Source organism: Magallana gigas, chromosome 9 (genome assembly GCF_963853765.1).
Source record: "Magallana gigas chromosome 9, xbMagGiga1.1, whole genome shotgun sequence".
Taxonomy (NCBI): Eukaryota; Metazoa; Mollusca; class Bivalvia; order Ostreida; family Ostreidae; genus Magallana; species Magallana gigas.
The window spans coordinates 31,741,325-31,758,904 of NC_088861.1; the positions used below are offsets into that span (position 1 = coordinate 31,741,325).

The 17,580-nt window shown below is 31.4% G+C and overlaps 1 protein-coding gene across 4 annotated transcripts; it reads right to left on the reverse strand.

Annotated features, from left to right (window-relative positions):
- Positions 1 to 667: 667 nt before the first annotated feature.
- LOC136269434 (uncharacterized) lies at positions 668 to 17,580 on the reverse strand. Of its 4 annotated transcripts, XR_010708980.1 has the most exons (7): positions 17,157 to 17,171; positions 16,919 to 17,051; positions 16,710 to 16,788; positions 15,367 to 15,589; positions 15,131 to 15,247; positions 14,756 to 14,846; positions 13,885 to 14,656 (listed from the first exon to the last, which is right to left on the reverse strand). XR_010708980.1 is itself a non-coding variant. In XM_066070480.1 (6 exons), exons 2-6 carry the CDS (start codon positions 16,764 to 16,766, stop codon positions 668 to 670), a joined length of 648 nt encoding a protein of 215 aa, XP_065926552.1. In that variant the 5' UTR covers positions 16,767 to 16,788; positions 17,157 to 17,580. The 4 variants fall into 4 exon arrangements, 3 of the variants coding, with proteins under 3 accessions (XP_065926552.1, XP_034335307.2, XP_065926553.1); XM_066070480.1 differs by lacking the exons at positions 13,885 to 14,656; positions 16,919 to 17,051 and adding an exon at positions 668 to 827 and having other exon boundaries at positions 17,157 to 17,580; XM_034479416.2 differs by lacking the exons at positions 13,885 to 14,656; positions 17,157 to 17,171 and adding an exon at positions 668 to 827 and having other exon boundaries at positions 16,919 to 17,137.

Consider the following 17,580-nt stretch of genomic DNA (forward strand, 5'->3'; position numbering starts at 1 on the left):
TGTTACCTCAATAACCAAATTTTGTTAGATATTCATGGTTATTTTATTTAAAGAGTGTCCCGTCGGATTTGTTGGTCCTCTGTGCCAGACACCGTGTCCGTTTCCATTCTATGGACAGTTCTGTCAGACACAATGTACTTGTGAGCGTAGTGAATGTAGCCACATAGAAGGATGCTATCTCGCAAACAGCACTGGTGAGATATGCTAATTATTTTAATTGAGATGATACATCTTGTACTAAATAATTTTTAATGTTTTTTGATTATTCTGTCCTGAGGAAGGGGCTGGTTGTCCAGAAAATTTTACAATTTTTAGTGTTCCCGTGCTTGACAATTTCTTAAATTGTGCTTTATCTTACCATTACTTTTTAGATGTACATGTATAGCTTCTATGCATGATGATTATCTTTCTAAATGAATTCAATCTTGCGCCCTTGACTTGTAACCGCCCATTTACCATCCTAAAGGTTATCCAATAAAGTCACCAAACGCAATGAATGTCATTAAGCATCATCAATATCTTTTATATTCTTTATTCCAGCAGCTTTCGTTACACAAATGTCTGCAGTTCCAAAAGAGGAAGCCATTGTTAATCTTAACCAAGACTTGGGTTCAAGATCTAGTAAACATGTTTCAATTGTGGAAGGCAGATCCATACAAAACTGTGATTACCCACCATCGCCGAGTACATACATCTCTACGCCAACTATTGATGACATGCCGACTATTGATGACAGCTGGGCGTCATCAATTCGAATATCGATAATTATATTGGTAGGGCTGTGTATTCTCCTGATGATATTATATGCCGCCTCCTTTGGTATCAAACTAAGAGAAACGGAACATGAACCACAATTAATTCAACTCGAAGCAAGAGATAATTATTATAGTATCTGAAGTGGTATTGAGGAAATTGTAAGTGCTAATGTTGATATACATGCATATTGTCAGACATATATATCGAATTTTTTACTTCCTTATTATATAAATTCCTTCCTTATTTGTTATAAATTCGAATCATATATGTTTGGAGTTATGTTCTGATATATGAAATGCCTAAAACTTTTCAACATTTTAGAATGAATCCTTTTTGAGTTACGTAGTATGCTTATTTCGGCTTTTTCCTACACATGGAATGATAAATCCTGAGGTTTCCGATGAGGTGGAATATGATATTTACTCCCCAGGATTCACGACGTTTTGTTCGCCCTTTCACGCGACTTTCTAAACCAATCAGATGACGCGGTATATAGAATAATCATGTTGAGGTATAATAATATCTTTTTTAATACTTTGCAGTAAATTTCTTTTGCAAAAAAAATAAATAAAATAAAATAATAAAACCCAGAAAATAAAGAAAGAATTAAAAAATGAAATAAAAGATACTTGAAATGCCTCACTTAAACACCGTACTTGCGACATTCGATATCATTATTACGTATCAACAATAAATGTGTATATGGCATAAAAGATATGTAAAGACAATGGTTACACTAAACGTTACCTAATAATCAAATTCAAATTTCAAATGTGCCCAGTTTACACGGATACCTTAATAAGTTTTCTAGGAACAGACTTGTTTAAAATTGTCAATCTTTCAATTATATTTACTTTCATAAAATGTGATGCAGTAAATAATTCACATTACACTATGTTAGATAATTTGCCTGATTACTGTGAAAGTTGGAATATTGATGTAAATTCCAAAAAGGAACACAATTATCTAAATGTTACAAATGGTCTTATAATGGGCAACTGGTCGAGCTATCTATTTAGGCATGACCTTGAGTAAAAAGGTAAATTTAATCTAACACAAAAATTACGGTCTCAAAAAGGTAGCAAATGCATGTTTGGTATACTTAGAACAACATAATAAATCACCAGGGTTAGACGGATTACCAGTTGAATTCTATCAATGTTTCTGGGATAAAATATCAATACTCTTTCATAATATGCTTAAAGAAATATTCAGTTTAGACGAAATGACATTTTCACAACGACTTGCTGTATTATCTTTAATTCACAAAAAAGGAGAACGGTCACAGCTTACAAACTATAGACCAATTAGTCTCACTAATACTGATTACAAAATAATTGCCTTTATATTTGCTCGCCGTCTGCAAAAGGTTATTGATAACTATATAGGAAATGAACAAACAGCATATATAAAAGGAAGATATATTGGAAGCAACGCAAGGTTTATTCTTGATATTTTCGAATATTGTGAAAATAATAATCAAAACGGTATATTACTATTCCTAGACTTTGAAAAAGCTTTCGACTCAGTTGAATGGAATTTTCTTTTTAAAACTTTGAAAAAATTTAATTTTGGACCAGATTTTATAAAATGGATAAAAATCCTTTATAAAAACCCCGTTTTCCGTTTAAAAAATAATGGATGGATTTCAAAAACATGCGCAATGAATAGAGGTATAAGACAAGGGTGTCCGATTTCTGCTATATTATATTTATTTGTTGCGGAAATTTTATCAAGTAAAATTAAAGAAAATAATTTAATACATGGATTTACCTCGAAAAATTTACAAGATGAAATAAAAAATGTACAGCACGCGGACGATATGACGGTTACTTTAGGAGATATAGAATCCATGAAACATGCTATTGGCACCATAGATAAATTTTGCAAATTAGCTGGATCAAAGATAAACCTATCAAAAACTGAATGCATATTGTTAGGAAATTTAAAAGACCAGTTCGAAAATCTAGAAGGTATTAAAGTAGCTAAACAAGCTGTAAAATGCTTAGGTATTTTTGTAGGACACGACAAAATCGAGTGTTATAATAAAAACTGGATGAAGATTTACCACGATATTGAAATTTTGTTTGAATCATGGAAAAAGAGAAAATTAACATTATTCGGTAAAGTTACTGTAGTTAATTCTCTTGCCTTACCTAAACTTATATATGTTTCTAGTATTTTAGAACTTCCCGGAAGAAATTATGTGAATGATATAAATAGAGTAATATACAATTTCATATGGAATAAAACAGACAGAATCAAACGAAATACGATGATAGGTGATATTATGGATGGCGGTATAGGCATTACCGACATAGACTCTAAATTAAAGGCTATAAAGGCAACGTGGATTGCCCGCCTAATTACAACTAATCATGTTGTAAAAAAATATATAGATAGTCTCTGTAAAGCGCTGAATATCAATATAAACTATTTAATGAGCACAACAGAAATATCGACTGAAAATTATGGTATACTAAAAAACTTTCCAGAATTTTATAAGCAAGTTTTTACCTGTTTTAATCTATGTAAAGATTTTAAGCAAAATAATGACAGATCAATAAATACCGAATCGTTTTTATTACAACCAATTTGGTCGAATACTTCATTTACTTTTAAAGGTAAAACGATATGTTTTGATGAATGGATTAAAAGCGGAATACTGTATGTTAAAGATATCTTTGAAGAAAATGGTAAATTAAAAAGTACAAGAGATATATTTGATAGGTTAAACAAAAAAAGAAATTGGATCTGCGAGTATAAAATAATACAAAAAGTGTTTAAGAAATTTGAATTCATGTATGATTTTTCTAAAATCCCCTATATTAAAATGCAACATAAAGACGAAGAATACAAAACTAAATGTTTTTATTCGAAGCTTGTAAAGCTCAAATTTCAAAGTCCAATTTCACAAGGAAAGCTTGGTAGGGATTTCCAGATCCAAGATAAGGAAATTTGGAAATCAATATATTTCAACAAAATTAAAAATGTCAAAGATAAAAGTATTGCGGAATTTAATTATAAACTTCTAAACAATTTACTAAGTAATAATCTGTTAATCAGTAAGTGGAATAAAGGGGTAAATAACAAATGCAAAATATGTAGAACCGAGATAGAAAATGCACAGCATCTAATTTTTGATTGTGTAAATGTAAAACATGTTTGGCATATGGCAAGCCAATGCTTAAATTTTACTATTGTTTGGAAAAATGTCATTGTTGGCTTTTTTGTTGATGATAACGAAACAACAAAGCTTTATAATATCTTCCTCTCATTTATTGCATTCAGAATTTACAAATATAAAATGTTCTGTAGAGTCGAAAACTTAGAAGAAACAAGCCAATCGTTAAGAATGTATATTAAAGAGAATACTTTATCTTATTGTTCTGTTCTATCTTTTTTACATCAAATGAAAGAAAAGAAACTTTTTCAAAATTTTGCATTTTTACTATGAATATTCATTTATGCTATGAATATGTACTTATGCTTATATCTATTATGTATGTATATATATATTTATATACGCCCACCCTCCGAGGGAGACAGTCCCTCTGTTGTATACAAGGGTTTCTAACATGGACACAGACTTTGACTGATGGTAGGGAAACCCTTTGTTATGTGTGGGCCAAAATATAAAAAAAAAATCACATGTAAATTATCAATGCAAGGATTTATCTCTCTCACTTTTTTTTGATTAACACATACATGTTTAAATGTACGTACGGTGTACATGTAACATTTTTTTCCCCATAAAACTTGATATATATCGTATACGTTTTTTCAACATATATTGATTTTTTTCCCCTTTTTTTCTGATTATCTCATATATATATACAGTGTACATTTTTAGTTTATAAAAACCTGATATATATTGTAACTCTGTTTTCACCATATGCTATTTTCTGATATGTACTTGTTTATAAGGAATCAATAAATGGTATTAAAAAAAAAAAAAAAAAAAAAAAAAAAAATACTTAGAACATGTAAGAATATTTTTTCTAACTATTGAGTCGAAACTAAAAGTATTTGATACATATGTCGCCAGTGTCCTTAATTACGGTGCCGAGGTGTGGGGTTTTCATATAGGAAAGGACGTTGAACGTGTCCATACTCGATTCTGTAAACTCATACTTAGAGTGTTCAGGTCCACACCCAATTTTATGATATAAACAGAACTTGGTCGTTTGCCTTTAATTATTTTCAGAAATTAAAAATCATTGAAAAATTGGATGCAAATTCTAAATACGCAAAATTGTATATTTAAAAACATATATGAGGAAATGTATTCCACCCAATGTGAAAACTCTTGGATTTTTATAGCTTTAAAGAAATGTTATGCTCCGTTAGTTTTTATTAGTAATGTTTGGTATGCACAAACTGTTCAAAAACAAAGTAAAACTTTTTTTAGAAAATTATCAAAGACTATTTGATGTTTTTGTCCAGGAAAGAGACACATTTTTTGAATGTTGCTCTAAATGTTACGTATACAAGCATGTATATCTGAAAAATAATGTTCACTTTCTGAAAAAATATATATTGTCTGCACATAGACTTGCAATTGAACAAGGTCGTTGTAACTAACCTGCATGCACGTTCACATCGCATTTGCGTTTTTTGTGCTCTTAAAAGGATTAAATATGAATTCCACTTCATCCTAGAATGCCCAAAATACAGTATTATTTACATTGTATCAATATTTATTTAAAAAGTATCACTGGTCGAAGCCTTCTTGTTTCAAGCTTGTCCAGTTGCTTAGTTTGAGAAATAAGAAGCAATTAAATAAACTATGTATTTTTCTTCAGAAAGCCACAGAGTATATAGAAATAATTTCTCTTAATTAATATATATACTTTCTTCGACCTAATGTGATAATATATGTATTATATATACATGTGTCTTAATTTTGATTATTACATCGTACAGTTATGGTAATATCTTAATTATCATGACAGATAATTATGTCTGTGTACTGGCAAATTTGTTCACATTGATTATGTATTTACATTTATTCATAAAATGCCTATAAACCATGTGGTTTTGAGCTAATAAACTATACTATACCATTTGATCAAAGCGATGTGTACGTGCATATAACTGGGGGGGGGGGGGGGAGGGGGGGGGGGCGGAAACACAACTCTTCGGTAGTGAGCTTAATGTTATCGCTCTGCCACCTATTTAAAGTTTACAGTTAATTAAGATAATATTCATGCACTTACACGCATACGAAAGTAAATTGATTCTGTGGGTTCAAATATTATAATAATAATAAATAGAAATATAAATGTTGCCAAGTTTGATTTTAAATACACATTGAAATACAGGCTCCATAGGCAGAGGAGGAGACTTTCCAGTACATGAATAAACTTTGGCAAGGTACACACCAAGTGTTATAAGTTCAGAAAATTTGATTCAAGGGTTTGACTTAGATATTATCATACAAAGTATGTGTGATTGATTAAAAAATACTGTTGTACTTTTTTTTTGTTGACGAATATCAAAGTTAAGGTCATATTCTCTTCAAAATATCACACGGACGACCTCCTCGTTGCTCGCAACAAGATCGTGTCTAGTTAAATTCTACTTTTCTAATATATTCTGAAAAGTGCTGCTACTTTGTATAAAGTTCTTCTTTTATTAAAATAAATATTAAAGAAATGAGCCCCGGTTAGAATTTATATGACATTCGCTTGATATTTTACTTGACATTTTATTGATTTCATCAAAGCAGCAGCACTTTTTAATGAATTCAATATTTCCTTGATTTATATCCAAAAGATCGCAATAATCCGTTTAGTGTATGCCCTAGGCTTGTAAAAAGCGGATTTAGGTGGGCTTTCCTATGTAAAACACATTGAACATGTATAGTTTACACTCAAGAAAAGAAATAATACACGCTCTAAAAAATAATAACATGCCGAAAGAAGCATAATAGATAAGATTTAATGGTAATGATAATTGTTTTAAGATTGTGCTCCGTTCATTTGTAAAATGCGTTTTTCCATGTTTAAAAATTGCTTGACCCGCCTCTCTCTACACAAAATATGCGTCAAAATTTACAGTATGACGTCACATCGACAAGTGCACCGCCATCAGTTTGTTGTTTATATTTATTGCTGTTGGACTTATTTGACTACAAAGTTGCACGCATAGGTAATTTTGAATGTAGTTTGAAGAGACAGTACAGCGCATCTTATCAAAAAACCGACTTGAAAAAATTTTCCGATCGGGTTCGGTATTTTTGTACCACCCATGAATGTATAAACTTTCAGAAAATTACAAAGTTCTCCATGCAATAAATCTAATTATTTCATTAAAATTAATAATTACGTATAACCTATCATATAAATACATCGCAACGTGTTCGGGGTTCAGCCTTCTATACTATTACGCATGCGTATTTACTGTAAACAAAACACATGCAGGGCTAACGAAGAATCTCTTGGACATGTTTGTTGATAAAAATATGTCTCTTTTACTTCTCATAGGTAATAACTGTTCAAAGTTTTTAAAATAACCACAACTATTATTTTGTAAGCATGTATTTTTCGTGTTTATCATAGGAGTTGCTACAACCTAAATCTATTTTTATAAATGAGGCCCCTTGAGGGGTTATTTGACATATTTATGTCTATTCACTTTAAAATGAACCTAAATTAGTAAACCATTTGTAAATTATCGAGTAAGAAAGGATATGTTTCATTTAGAGAATCGCTTTAACCTCGTTTTCCATGATGACCTTAGTCGAACGAAGATCTTGTAGTTTTCAGCACGTGTCAATTACTGTCATTCAAAGTCCACGTGGTACAAATAAACGATATAAAATTATTCAGGTTTGTACGACCCTTGAATTTCCGGAAGCTCATAATTACGTTAATTAAATATGTGAAAGGGATTTTCGTGTATTTCAACTATTACAATAAACGTTATTTCTTATTTCCTAACTATACAATAGGTAAATCTAATGTTATTCACACATGTGTTTTCAGCTGTACTGTCTCTTTAATGTTTTCGTACCCATAACAATCGGTAATTTCTTTGTTTATTGGCATTTTTGAGGATTTGTTGTTTTGTGTGATGTCATAGTTAACATTTCCTGTAATTTCTGGTCAAAGTAAACCTTAACCAGTGCTGCGGGTTCATATCCCATATAAAACAATTGTTTAGAATTTTTTTGAGATCTGCAATGCTCAACATGTGATATGACTATAAAATCATCCTGTTAGAAAAGGGACTTGATTATAAACATAAAAATATTCAGGGGGAAATGAATTTTTATTCATTCAGGATCGCCACGTATTATACAACACTGTTCAGATATTAATGTTGTATTATGACTCCATTAAGGATGGAGTCTTTTAATTATCAAACAAACTTCTTATAATAAGATATGCATGGAATTTTGACACAGTCAAACTGATCATATTACTTAATGATTCTATCAGTTTAATTAAATTTGACCTTTTTGTTTTCCTATAAAGGTCAGGTCAAGGTCACTACCTTTTTCGTCAACTTAAAGAGTGATAAAAATTAGTGTAGCTCTTTATAGTTCTGTAGACATTTGTTTAAGATTTGAAGATTCAAATCTTCAATGAAATCATAGACCATGAGAGTGTCTATCAGCTTTTACTACTAAATTGGAATAAATATTTATACTTAAATTGATATTGCTTAGCCCGCATTTCCTCTAATTTTCTTAAATTTTGAAGAAATTTTGATTATTTTTTTAATGCTTCCAATAATAAAATATTTCTAATTTTTATGTTTTATGAAGACTTTATATAAAGATTTAAATTGACAGAAAAGCTAATATATTGACACTTTCATAAGAGAGAACAAGAGGCCCATGGGCCACATCGCTCACCTGAGGAACAATAGGTATGGTAAAATCAGCTTAATGGAGTCATAATACAAACTATCTGGACAATGTACAATAATACATGTAGATCCTGTATAAATAAAATCCATTTTCCCCTGGATATTCTTATGTTTATAATCATTGGTCCCTTTTCTAACAGGATGATTTTATAGTCATATCATATGTTGAGTATTGCAGTTCTCAAAAAGATCCTTAACAATAGTTTATATATGGGATATAAACGTACATCAACCTCTGAACCTTCTCGTGAGGCCAAAGAATTGTTCTGGGGCCAAAGTCTTAACAATTATAAAGAATCATCTGGCTGATTAGTTTCTGAGAAGATTTTTAAAGATTTACCCTATATATTCCTTTGTTAAACTTTGACCCCCATTGTGGCCCCACCCTACCCCTGGGGATCATGATTTTCACAACTTTGAATCTACACTACCTGAGGATGCTTTCACACAAGTTTCAGCTTTCCTGACTGATTAGTTTCTGAGAGGAAGATTTTTAAAGATTAACTCTGTTTATTCCTATGTAAAACATCGACCTCCCATTGTGGCCCAAACCTACCCCCAGGGTTATGATTTTCACAAATTTGAATTTACACTACCTGAGGATGCTTCTACACAAGTTTCAGCTTTCCTGGCTAATTAGTTTCTGAGAAGAAGATTTTTAAAGATTTACTCTATATAATCATATGTTAAAATTCGACCCCCATTGTGACCCCACCCTATCCCCAGGGGTTATTATTTTCACAACTTTGAATCTACACTACCTGAGGATGCTTCCACACAAGTTTCAGCTTTCATGGCCGATTAGTTTCTGAGAAGATTTTTAAAGATTTACTCTATATATTCCTATGTTAAACTTCAATCTCCCATTGTGGCCCCACCCTACCCCCGGGGGTCATGATTTTTTTACAAATTTGAATCTACATTACCTGATGATGCTTTCACACAAGTTTTAGCTTTCCTGGCTGATTAGTTTCTGAGAAGAAGATTTTTAAAGATTTACTCTATATATTCATTTGTTAAACTTCGACCCCCCATTGTGGCCCCACCCTCAGGTGAGCTAAAAAGGTTAAGTTTACAATACGTTGGTTTCTGGAAGAACAGACTTTGAAAATTTTCTTAATAAATATTGACAAATTTTTTACTTTTTTAATCTTTAGTTTTTAAGATATGTGTACAAACATAGAATTGTGAGCAAATCTTTGTATCTTGCTTATAATTCGAAGCTTAACACTCAAATATGGTTAGTAAATAGAAACTGTAAACAATTAAACACAAGAAACATGCACTACATGTATAACAAATAAAGAACACAATTTATTTTTTCGAAATTATTCATATATATATTACATGTATATACCTACATATTTCCGTCAGCGATATCAAACTCTATTTAAACTGAATAAACTCGAGAAAATGCCGAGCATCTCAACAAAACCTATTGCATTAATCTGCCATTACGCAAAAGATAATGCCGAATTACCGATAGAATAAATTGTATTTCAGTAGGCACCTACCCCTACATCAGATTTTGCTTAATTTGCGCAGGTAAACAGTTAACTGTTTGATTTAACGAATTCTCTGTTTGATTTAATACGTAAAAATCACGAAATACAGACGATAGTTTCCAGGTAACAAAGCATAAATAATGAAAACGAAACGAAAATTAGAACAAGCTAGCACCAACGTCATGTGTGAAAACTGTCAACGCATTGAAATATCTAGCCTCAATTTATTTCACAAAATCGGCACCAATATATTTTGCATGTTTCAAAATTTCCCTTCATACGCGAACTGTTGCACAACAAGCAAATTCATCATAGTCAGATCGAACCTTTTTCGTATAATGTCATGGCTGCTTTAAACAAAGAACCTCGTTTTAGAAGTATGGAATACGAGTCTTGGTAAAATGGGTATGCAAACCCGGGCCGTGGCAAAATAAAAGCCGGGGCAGATCGGCAATCGTCAATTCCAAATACGCATTATTTTGCAGCAATATTTACAGCGAATACAAATATACTAGTCCATCAAATATCCTGAAATTTTAATGAGATTGGCAGATTAATAACTGCTAATATTTTGTTTTACCCAGGCCAAGTCTTGTCTACCCATTTTATTGTATGCCGAACCCGAACCTATTAAACTGATTGAAACACGCCTTTCCTTTATTATTATTTTCGTAATAACTCAGATTTGAAACAGAATTACCACTTAATTTTTGCAATTTATATTTTCCTTCCCATAAGGATAATTTATGCTGAACTACGTTGAATTTGCCTCGGTAGTTCTTGAGAAGAAGATTTTTAAAAATGCACCCCCCTTTTTCTACAATTTCAAGGTTTTCTCCGCTTTGAATACAGATCGGACTTTTATTTCTGCAATTTATATTCGCCCTCCCATAAGGATGCTTTGTGCCAAATTTGGTTGAAATTAGATAAGTGGTTTTAGAGAAGAAGTTTAAAATGTAAAAAGTTTACAGACGGACAGACGGACAGACGGACGGACGGACAGACGGACAGACGGACGACGGACAAAAGGTGATCAGAAAAGCTCACTTGAGCTTTCAGCTCAGGTGAGCTAAAAACTGATTTTAGTGATTTTTTCACAAATATCAATGTATAGAATGGGCGCTTTAAAAAGCTTATAAAAATGTTATTTGATAGGCAAATCATATTTTAAAAACATATTCTGAAACCCAAGTATCATATTATTAGTTCACATTAGTAAAAAAAAATCCAACATTATTGTTATTGTTTTTAAAATGCTAAAACACTCATTATATATATATATATAATCTGCAGCAATTCTGAATTGCGCAACATGTGATATTTTCCTACGCCAATATTACGCCAAAAATATAGTCCTTGTTCCATTCTAAACATTGATTACATTTTTCTATGCCAAGTTGTATGATAGTAAAAAAGAAAGAAAAATACACTATTTTAATTTCCTTTCATCTTGATTTAATGAACAATTAATCAAATTTACGTTTGACAAGTCGAAAACCAGAAAAGACTCCTTCCTTAAGCTGATTTTATCATGCCTAATGTTGCTCAGTTGAGCGATGTGGCCCATGTGCCTCTTGTTGTAAATTGTTGACTACATTAGCTTGTGAGAATACATTTTCATTCTGAAACTTCTTGATATAATGAAAATCCTTGGTTTATCTAATGAGGTAAATTGGGTTAAAATACTTATACTCTTTCCCAAGATATCCTCGATTCACATTCTGCTTAATGTGCTCGATATTTATGAATACCTCAGGGTTCAAACGATGTTCAAAAGTATGAACAATTTGCAAGATTTCTCAGTCGAAACGCCCCTGTTACTTAATCAGGTTTCAATACAATGCTAGAATTTGACCGAAATCGTGATCATGCCCTTCTAAACTATTTCAATTGCACTTCTTTCACAAGTATGTGTATTTTTATTAAAAATCGTCCAAATGTGCAGCATAAATAACCTAAAACAGACTATAGCTATCATTTTTCAAGGACTTTTGAGAATATCGAGCAAACCCTGCAGATTCTTTTTCAAAATGCGTTAAAATTTGAACGCACTGTGAAAAAAAAATCAAAATGCGTGGACTTCTTTCAAAATTTGTTGTACTTTGAATTTTTAGGTCAAAAAAAAAAATTTATTCCTGTTTCCTGTCACCCGACCGACCCTATCTTTTACCTTCCGACCCTAAAAGTTTTTTTTTGTGATCATGGTGGTGATCGGTAACTTCGCCAGAATTTCCTCATAAAGAGAATTGAAAGTGTCCAGTCTTCAAAGTTCACAATCATGTACATTAACCTTACTGGCTAAAGAATGATAGAAAACTAATCTACAGACATTTTTACTGCATAAATTAACCTTGTGGTTATTAACTTGCGACTATCTATCTTCAGGGGTTATAAATACGGGTGATGCAACAACATACTGTGTATTGGAAATTACAAAAACGATGTTTATTACTTTAAATCCTGATATTACAGTTAGTTAATAACCTGTAATTAGTTAATAACTGCAATAAATGTTAAAATTATCATAAAAACTGCTTTCTGTATCATCTTGAGAATAAAACAGATCCTCTACATAACGTACGGAAGAAAGTGGGTCAAAGGGTTGGACTAATACCCCCAAGAACATGAAAGTACAGAGACTGATTTAATTAATATTGACATTAAGCTAATACAATACAGAAATATTTATCCAGAAAAGGATACATTCATACACATGGAGATTAAATTTTGCAAATAATATTAGTTTTTATTTTTAATTTAAAAAAAATAATCTATTTTTTTTCTTTGCTTGCTTGTTGTTTCCTATACATAACATGCACCAATAGTACAAAGATCTTTGGAAATTTTAAGTTATCATTAATGTACTGTATACTGTGAATATCCTTCTTTGTCATTTTAACAAACATGCACCAAGTTTTTAAAAATAAAATATTTTTTAAAAATATTTTTTTTCCCTACCTACCTACCCTAATTTTTTTGGTCAGGTGACAGGAAACAAGAATATATTTTTTTGGCCTTATTTTAAGTGCATAGTTTTCTAAAGTGCGTTGTATCAAAAGTTTACGATCGACGTGTTTGACCTTTGTGTCAGTAACTTTTTGGCAATGCTAAAAAAAAACAAGTTGATTAGTTTGATAATTTATTCGAATAAAAATGTAACTTTTAACGATAAATTAACAAACATCTCTGCTGGAAAGCGAAACAAATTCATCAAACAATATTATTTAATTAATACAATCCAAATTTAATTTAAATTAGACTTCTTTTATACAAAATCTTGTGTAGCGTGTCGTAGAATTGAGAAAAAAAATAATTATATATATATATATATATATATATATATATATATATATATATATATATATATATATATTACAAGGAAATTCACTATATTGGAACTCCTGCCTTGTACTCACGACCTGTGGAACCTTCTCTCCTAGCAGTGAGCGGACACTGTGGAATCCACTCCACCATCTAGACTAGACAAAAAAGACAAAAATCTTGCTTTCGATGACGAATCGAACTGAACCTAGCGCGCTGGTCGATCACTACACGGTCGTTTGAGATACAGATGGAATACAGTTAATTAAACGACAATTTGAGAGGATCGAAACGATTCACATCGCATAGATATTGTACAATATAGTACGTATAAAGTGAGCCAAAGTTCGTAAATTAACGATTCCACAAATTGGCGTTCCTAAAAGTACAACTGATTGAATGCTCATGTTTTTAATATAGTAATAAAAAACACACCAAACGAATAAACGTAACGATCAATTACTGAACAATTAAAGTATCGAAAACCTCAAAAGTATTAGATATTGCCCAAATAAAAATATACCATCTCGCGCGCGCACGCGCGTGTGTGTGTGTATTCCACCACATAAAAAATAGGCTGCCATTATTAATTCTTTTGTCCCCTTTTGGCAGGACTTGAAAAAATACCCAACTCAAATTATTCTTATTAACAATCTGATCGATTTTTGAGAAACCCAGTTAACGTTATCAACAGAGCTAAATTTTCAAATAAAAACTAAAACAACTCTTAAAAATGAATTATTTACCGGTTTAGTAAGTAAAAAAAAAAACAATGACGAGCCTGGAGAAGGCAAACATACTTCAAAGTTAACAATGTACATGTAAATAAGGTATAGTTATATTCAATTATCACATGCAGTAAATACAATGCTCGTTAAATACCGGTACACATTTTGCAATAATTATACAATGAATAATCATCTAATTGTGTATAAATTTATGCAAAAAAAAAATAATTTTGCATGTTCATATTACAAAAAAAAATATTAATTCCTTCTACACACTTCTTTAGTATTGTAAATAAATTAAATTATTAATATAATATTGAAACAAATAAAGAAAGTCGTGTTATCGTACAGTGGTGTAGTTATTACAGAAGGGCATCTAAGAAAAGTTATTATTGTTTGTTGATCTTGATTTGAAACGCGAGAAGGAGGATTGTTTTAAATCCCATCATCAGTTTATTCCCACGCAAGCTGGAAAAGACAACAGCATCAGTGTACTTTCATATATTAAGATATACAATCCAGTCTTCGATTGAGCATTCCACCACAATATAAAGAAATAAAGTTTACCTATTCGAAGAAGCACTGGATCCTATAAGAGCAGCAGGCTTGATGACATCGGCTTGGGACCTTCTTTGAACCAATGCATAACAGGATTGGTCTAGATAAAGCAAAATAGTCAAATGTTAGAACGTATAAAAGGAGAGAAAAAGGATTTTTCAGTTTAGTTTAAAAATTTAATGTGACAGTATCTCAAATTTAATTTCGAGGGAATTTGGTATCGTTGTTTGCATGATATGATTATTTAGCAAATAAAAAAATTTGCCCTGCCGTAACCATTAACTATATAAAAAATAATAATTGATTTAAATTAGAAATGGAATAATTGAACAATTTTCAAATTAGAATAAGAAAAATTTGATAAAATTAAAGGAGTTGACTTGCATTTGTAAGCTTCCGATGAGTCATAATATTCCGGGCAGGAAGGATCGTGTGTTTTGCAGTCTGCATTATAGTTTTCTTGTACCACTGCCGCGTTTATATCGAATTCCGCACAGTAACCTAGTTCGTAAAAAATAAAAAAAAAGATCCAAACATCAAATATTACACAATTTAGGCGATTTATTAAATTGACGTTTTGTCATTATATATTTAACTATGTATCAACGAAGGTACTGTACCAAAAATGGTTCGACTAAGTGCGCAAACTTCAACAGTCGCATTCATATGGAAACTCATGAGACAATGATACTGAAATTTGTGACTTTTTGATGCACAGTTTTGTGTTACTGATCCACAGTTCATTTTCCTCGCTGCCTCTTTCCAAGACACTTCGTTTTTAGGACAACTGGGCACATATCTTACTGTCAGAATTGATTTTTGGCATCCGGTAAACGCTGAAACCTAGTATGTAAAAATAGGAAGAGCTAGGAATGTTAACAATATTTAAAAGGACTATGTGCGGTATGGTCTAATACCTGCCCCCAATTTTAACCAATTTTTAAATAGTGTCGTATAAAAATAAAATCTTCATAAATCATTGTACAGTGGACGCCTATCACTTTAATCTTGATTTTAACCACCATTGCTCATTGGCTATTTATCTATGACGTCAACTTTATGACCTTATTCCCGCACATTTGCAAACGGATGAGAATATATTCTCATTTTTGCTTTAAATTTTGCATTTGGAAGTATAGAGGGCAGGTCTGCTCAAGTAAGATTTTAACATATGTTTTTCTTCCAATAATTATACACATTATACTAAAAAGTGGTACTTGAGCAAGCCTGCGCTCAATGTTTCCCAATCGAAAAACCATCGGAAAATACCCATATTTTGCTTCAAAACATCAATTTATCAAAATTAAGTAATATTTATGACGTCATTTCTACATTATGACGTCATTGTGGTGATAACCTTTCGCACCCTTATTTTTAATATGATTCTAACTATCTTCACACTTAATTTTAAAGCGCTTTTAAAAACTTTAATTTTGGGGGCAAAAAATGCATAAAACCGCACATAGTCCTTTAAATTATATTGAGACTTAACAAAAAATCTAGTCTTAGAGTGCGCTTGGTACATGATATTGTGTTTGACTTGTAATTAACCCTTTACTTCATAAACGTTTTATAGACTAAAGAGCCATGCACTTTTAATTGTTTTGAAAAAGTCAGGCAGCTCCAACAATTAAAATGCATTTTAATTATCCATAGTTTAAATACCAGGTATCTTGTTTTCACATGAACATGTAAAAAATCGTTAGAATGCAGATAGGTCACCCACCCCCCTACACACACAAACTAAACACACAATCTCACATTATACCGTACTCGTAATAAAATTATTGATTATTTATTAATTATTAAATGTTTATTATTTTATACTAAGCGTAATCATATCGATTAAAATCGAAAACATAAGAATAGAAATGAATACCCTGTATGTATTTAATTAGTCACACATAGTATTATTAAATCGGTAACACGTTATATCCCTAATGAAGCTAATTTTAAAATGTACCTCTCCGTTTAACGACAGCAAGCTCACAAGGCAAAGCAGTTGTAAAGTATGATTCATTTTTGCCCATTTGGGATGTAAACTGCAAATAGAACTACTCCATTAATTTTGAATTTGTGTTAGAACAATATAAATTATATACATATAGAGAAAGAGAGAGAGAGAGAGAGAGAGAGAGAGAGAGAGAGAGAGAGAGAGAGAGAGCACCTTACCAGTAGTATATTTTGGAGCCTTGATCTAATATATACAGCAAAAATTCAAAAATTTAAATAGGTCGCCGTTCGGAATGCCCTCGATTTTCTAATTTCATTCGGGTTCGGAGTGCAGCTCATTGGTACAAATTGACTCAAAAGAACACAGACCACAATTATATTTCCCTCTTATTTCTTTATACAAAAATAAATCATATAAAAAATTTCACCGGCTCAAATGAGTTCAAATACAGCATACCTATAGAATGTCACTAGTCCAACAACATATCCAAACTACAGGAAAATCAATCGAGAGGGGACTGAGATATGGCCCCTAAAATAGCCCCTACTCTCACTTTGGAATTTGTGTAAACATTGGCCTCTTTACACCCTTTCTATTGCGCCTATAAAAATAATTTTTCTAAATTTTCCCTGCCTGTATTTTTTTCAAACCTTCTTCTTTTAATGGCATGGATGTCATAAAAGGAACCAAGTTCGACCATTTAGTACCCCTTGGAATTTTTGAAATAATACATAAATTAATTTTTTAGAATGGAATTATGAGCACCGGTTAAAAATAGTGGTATGTGACCACAACAGTATAGAAAGTAGCGAAGAAAAAGGAAGAAATAGTGTTGACTTGTATTAAGCTAAAAGTATTTAATAAAAGATATCAGGCGCGG

Bases quoted from the DNA above. Each gene is read 5' to 3' on its own strand.
- LOC136269434 (XM_066070480.1), bottom strand. From the start codon at position 16,766: ATGAATCATACTTTACAACTGCTTTGCCTTGTGAGCTTGCTGTCGTTA. The intron at 15,590-16,709 runs GTACATTTTAAA...TTTACATACTAG, and splicing joins TGCTGTCGTTAAACGGAGAG to GTTTCAGCGTTTACCGGATG. The intron at 15,248-15,366 runs GTACAGTACCTT...TTTACGAACTAG, and splicing joins ACTTAGTCGAACCATTTTTG to GTTACTGTGCGGAATTCGAT.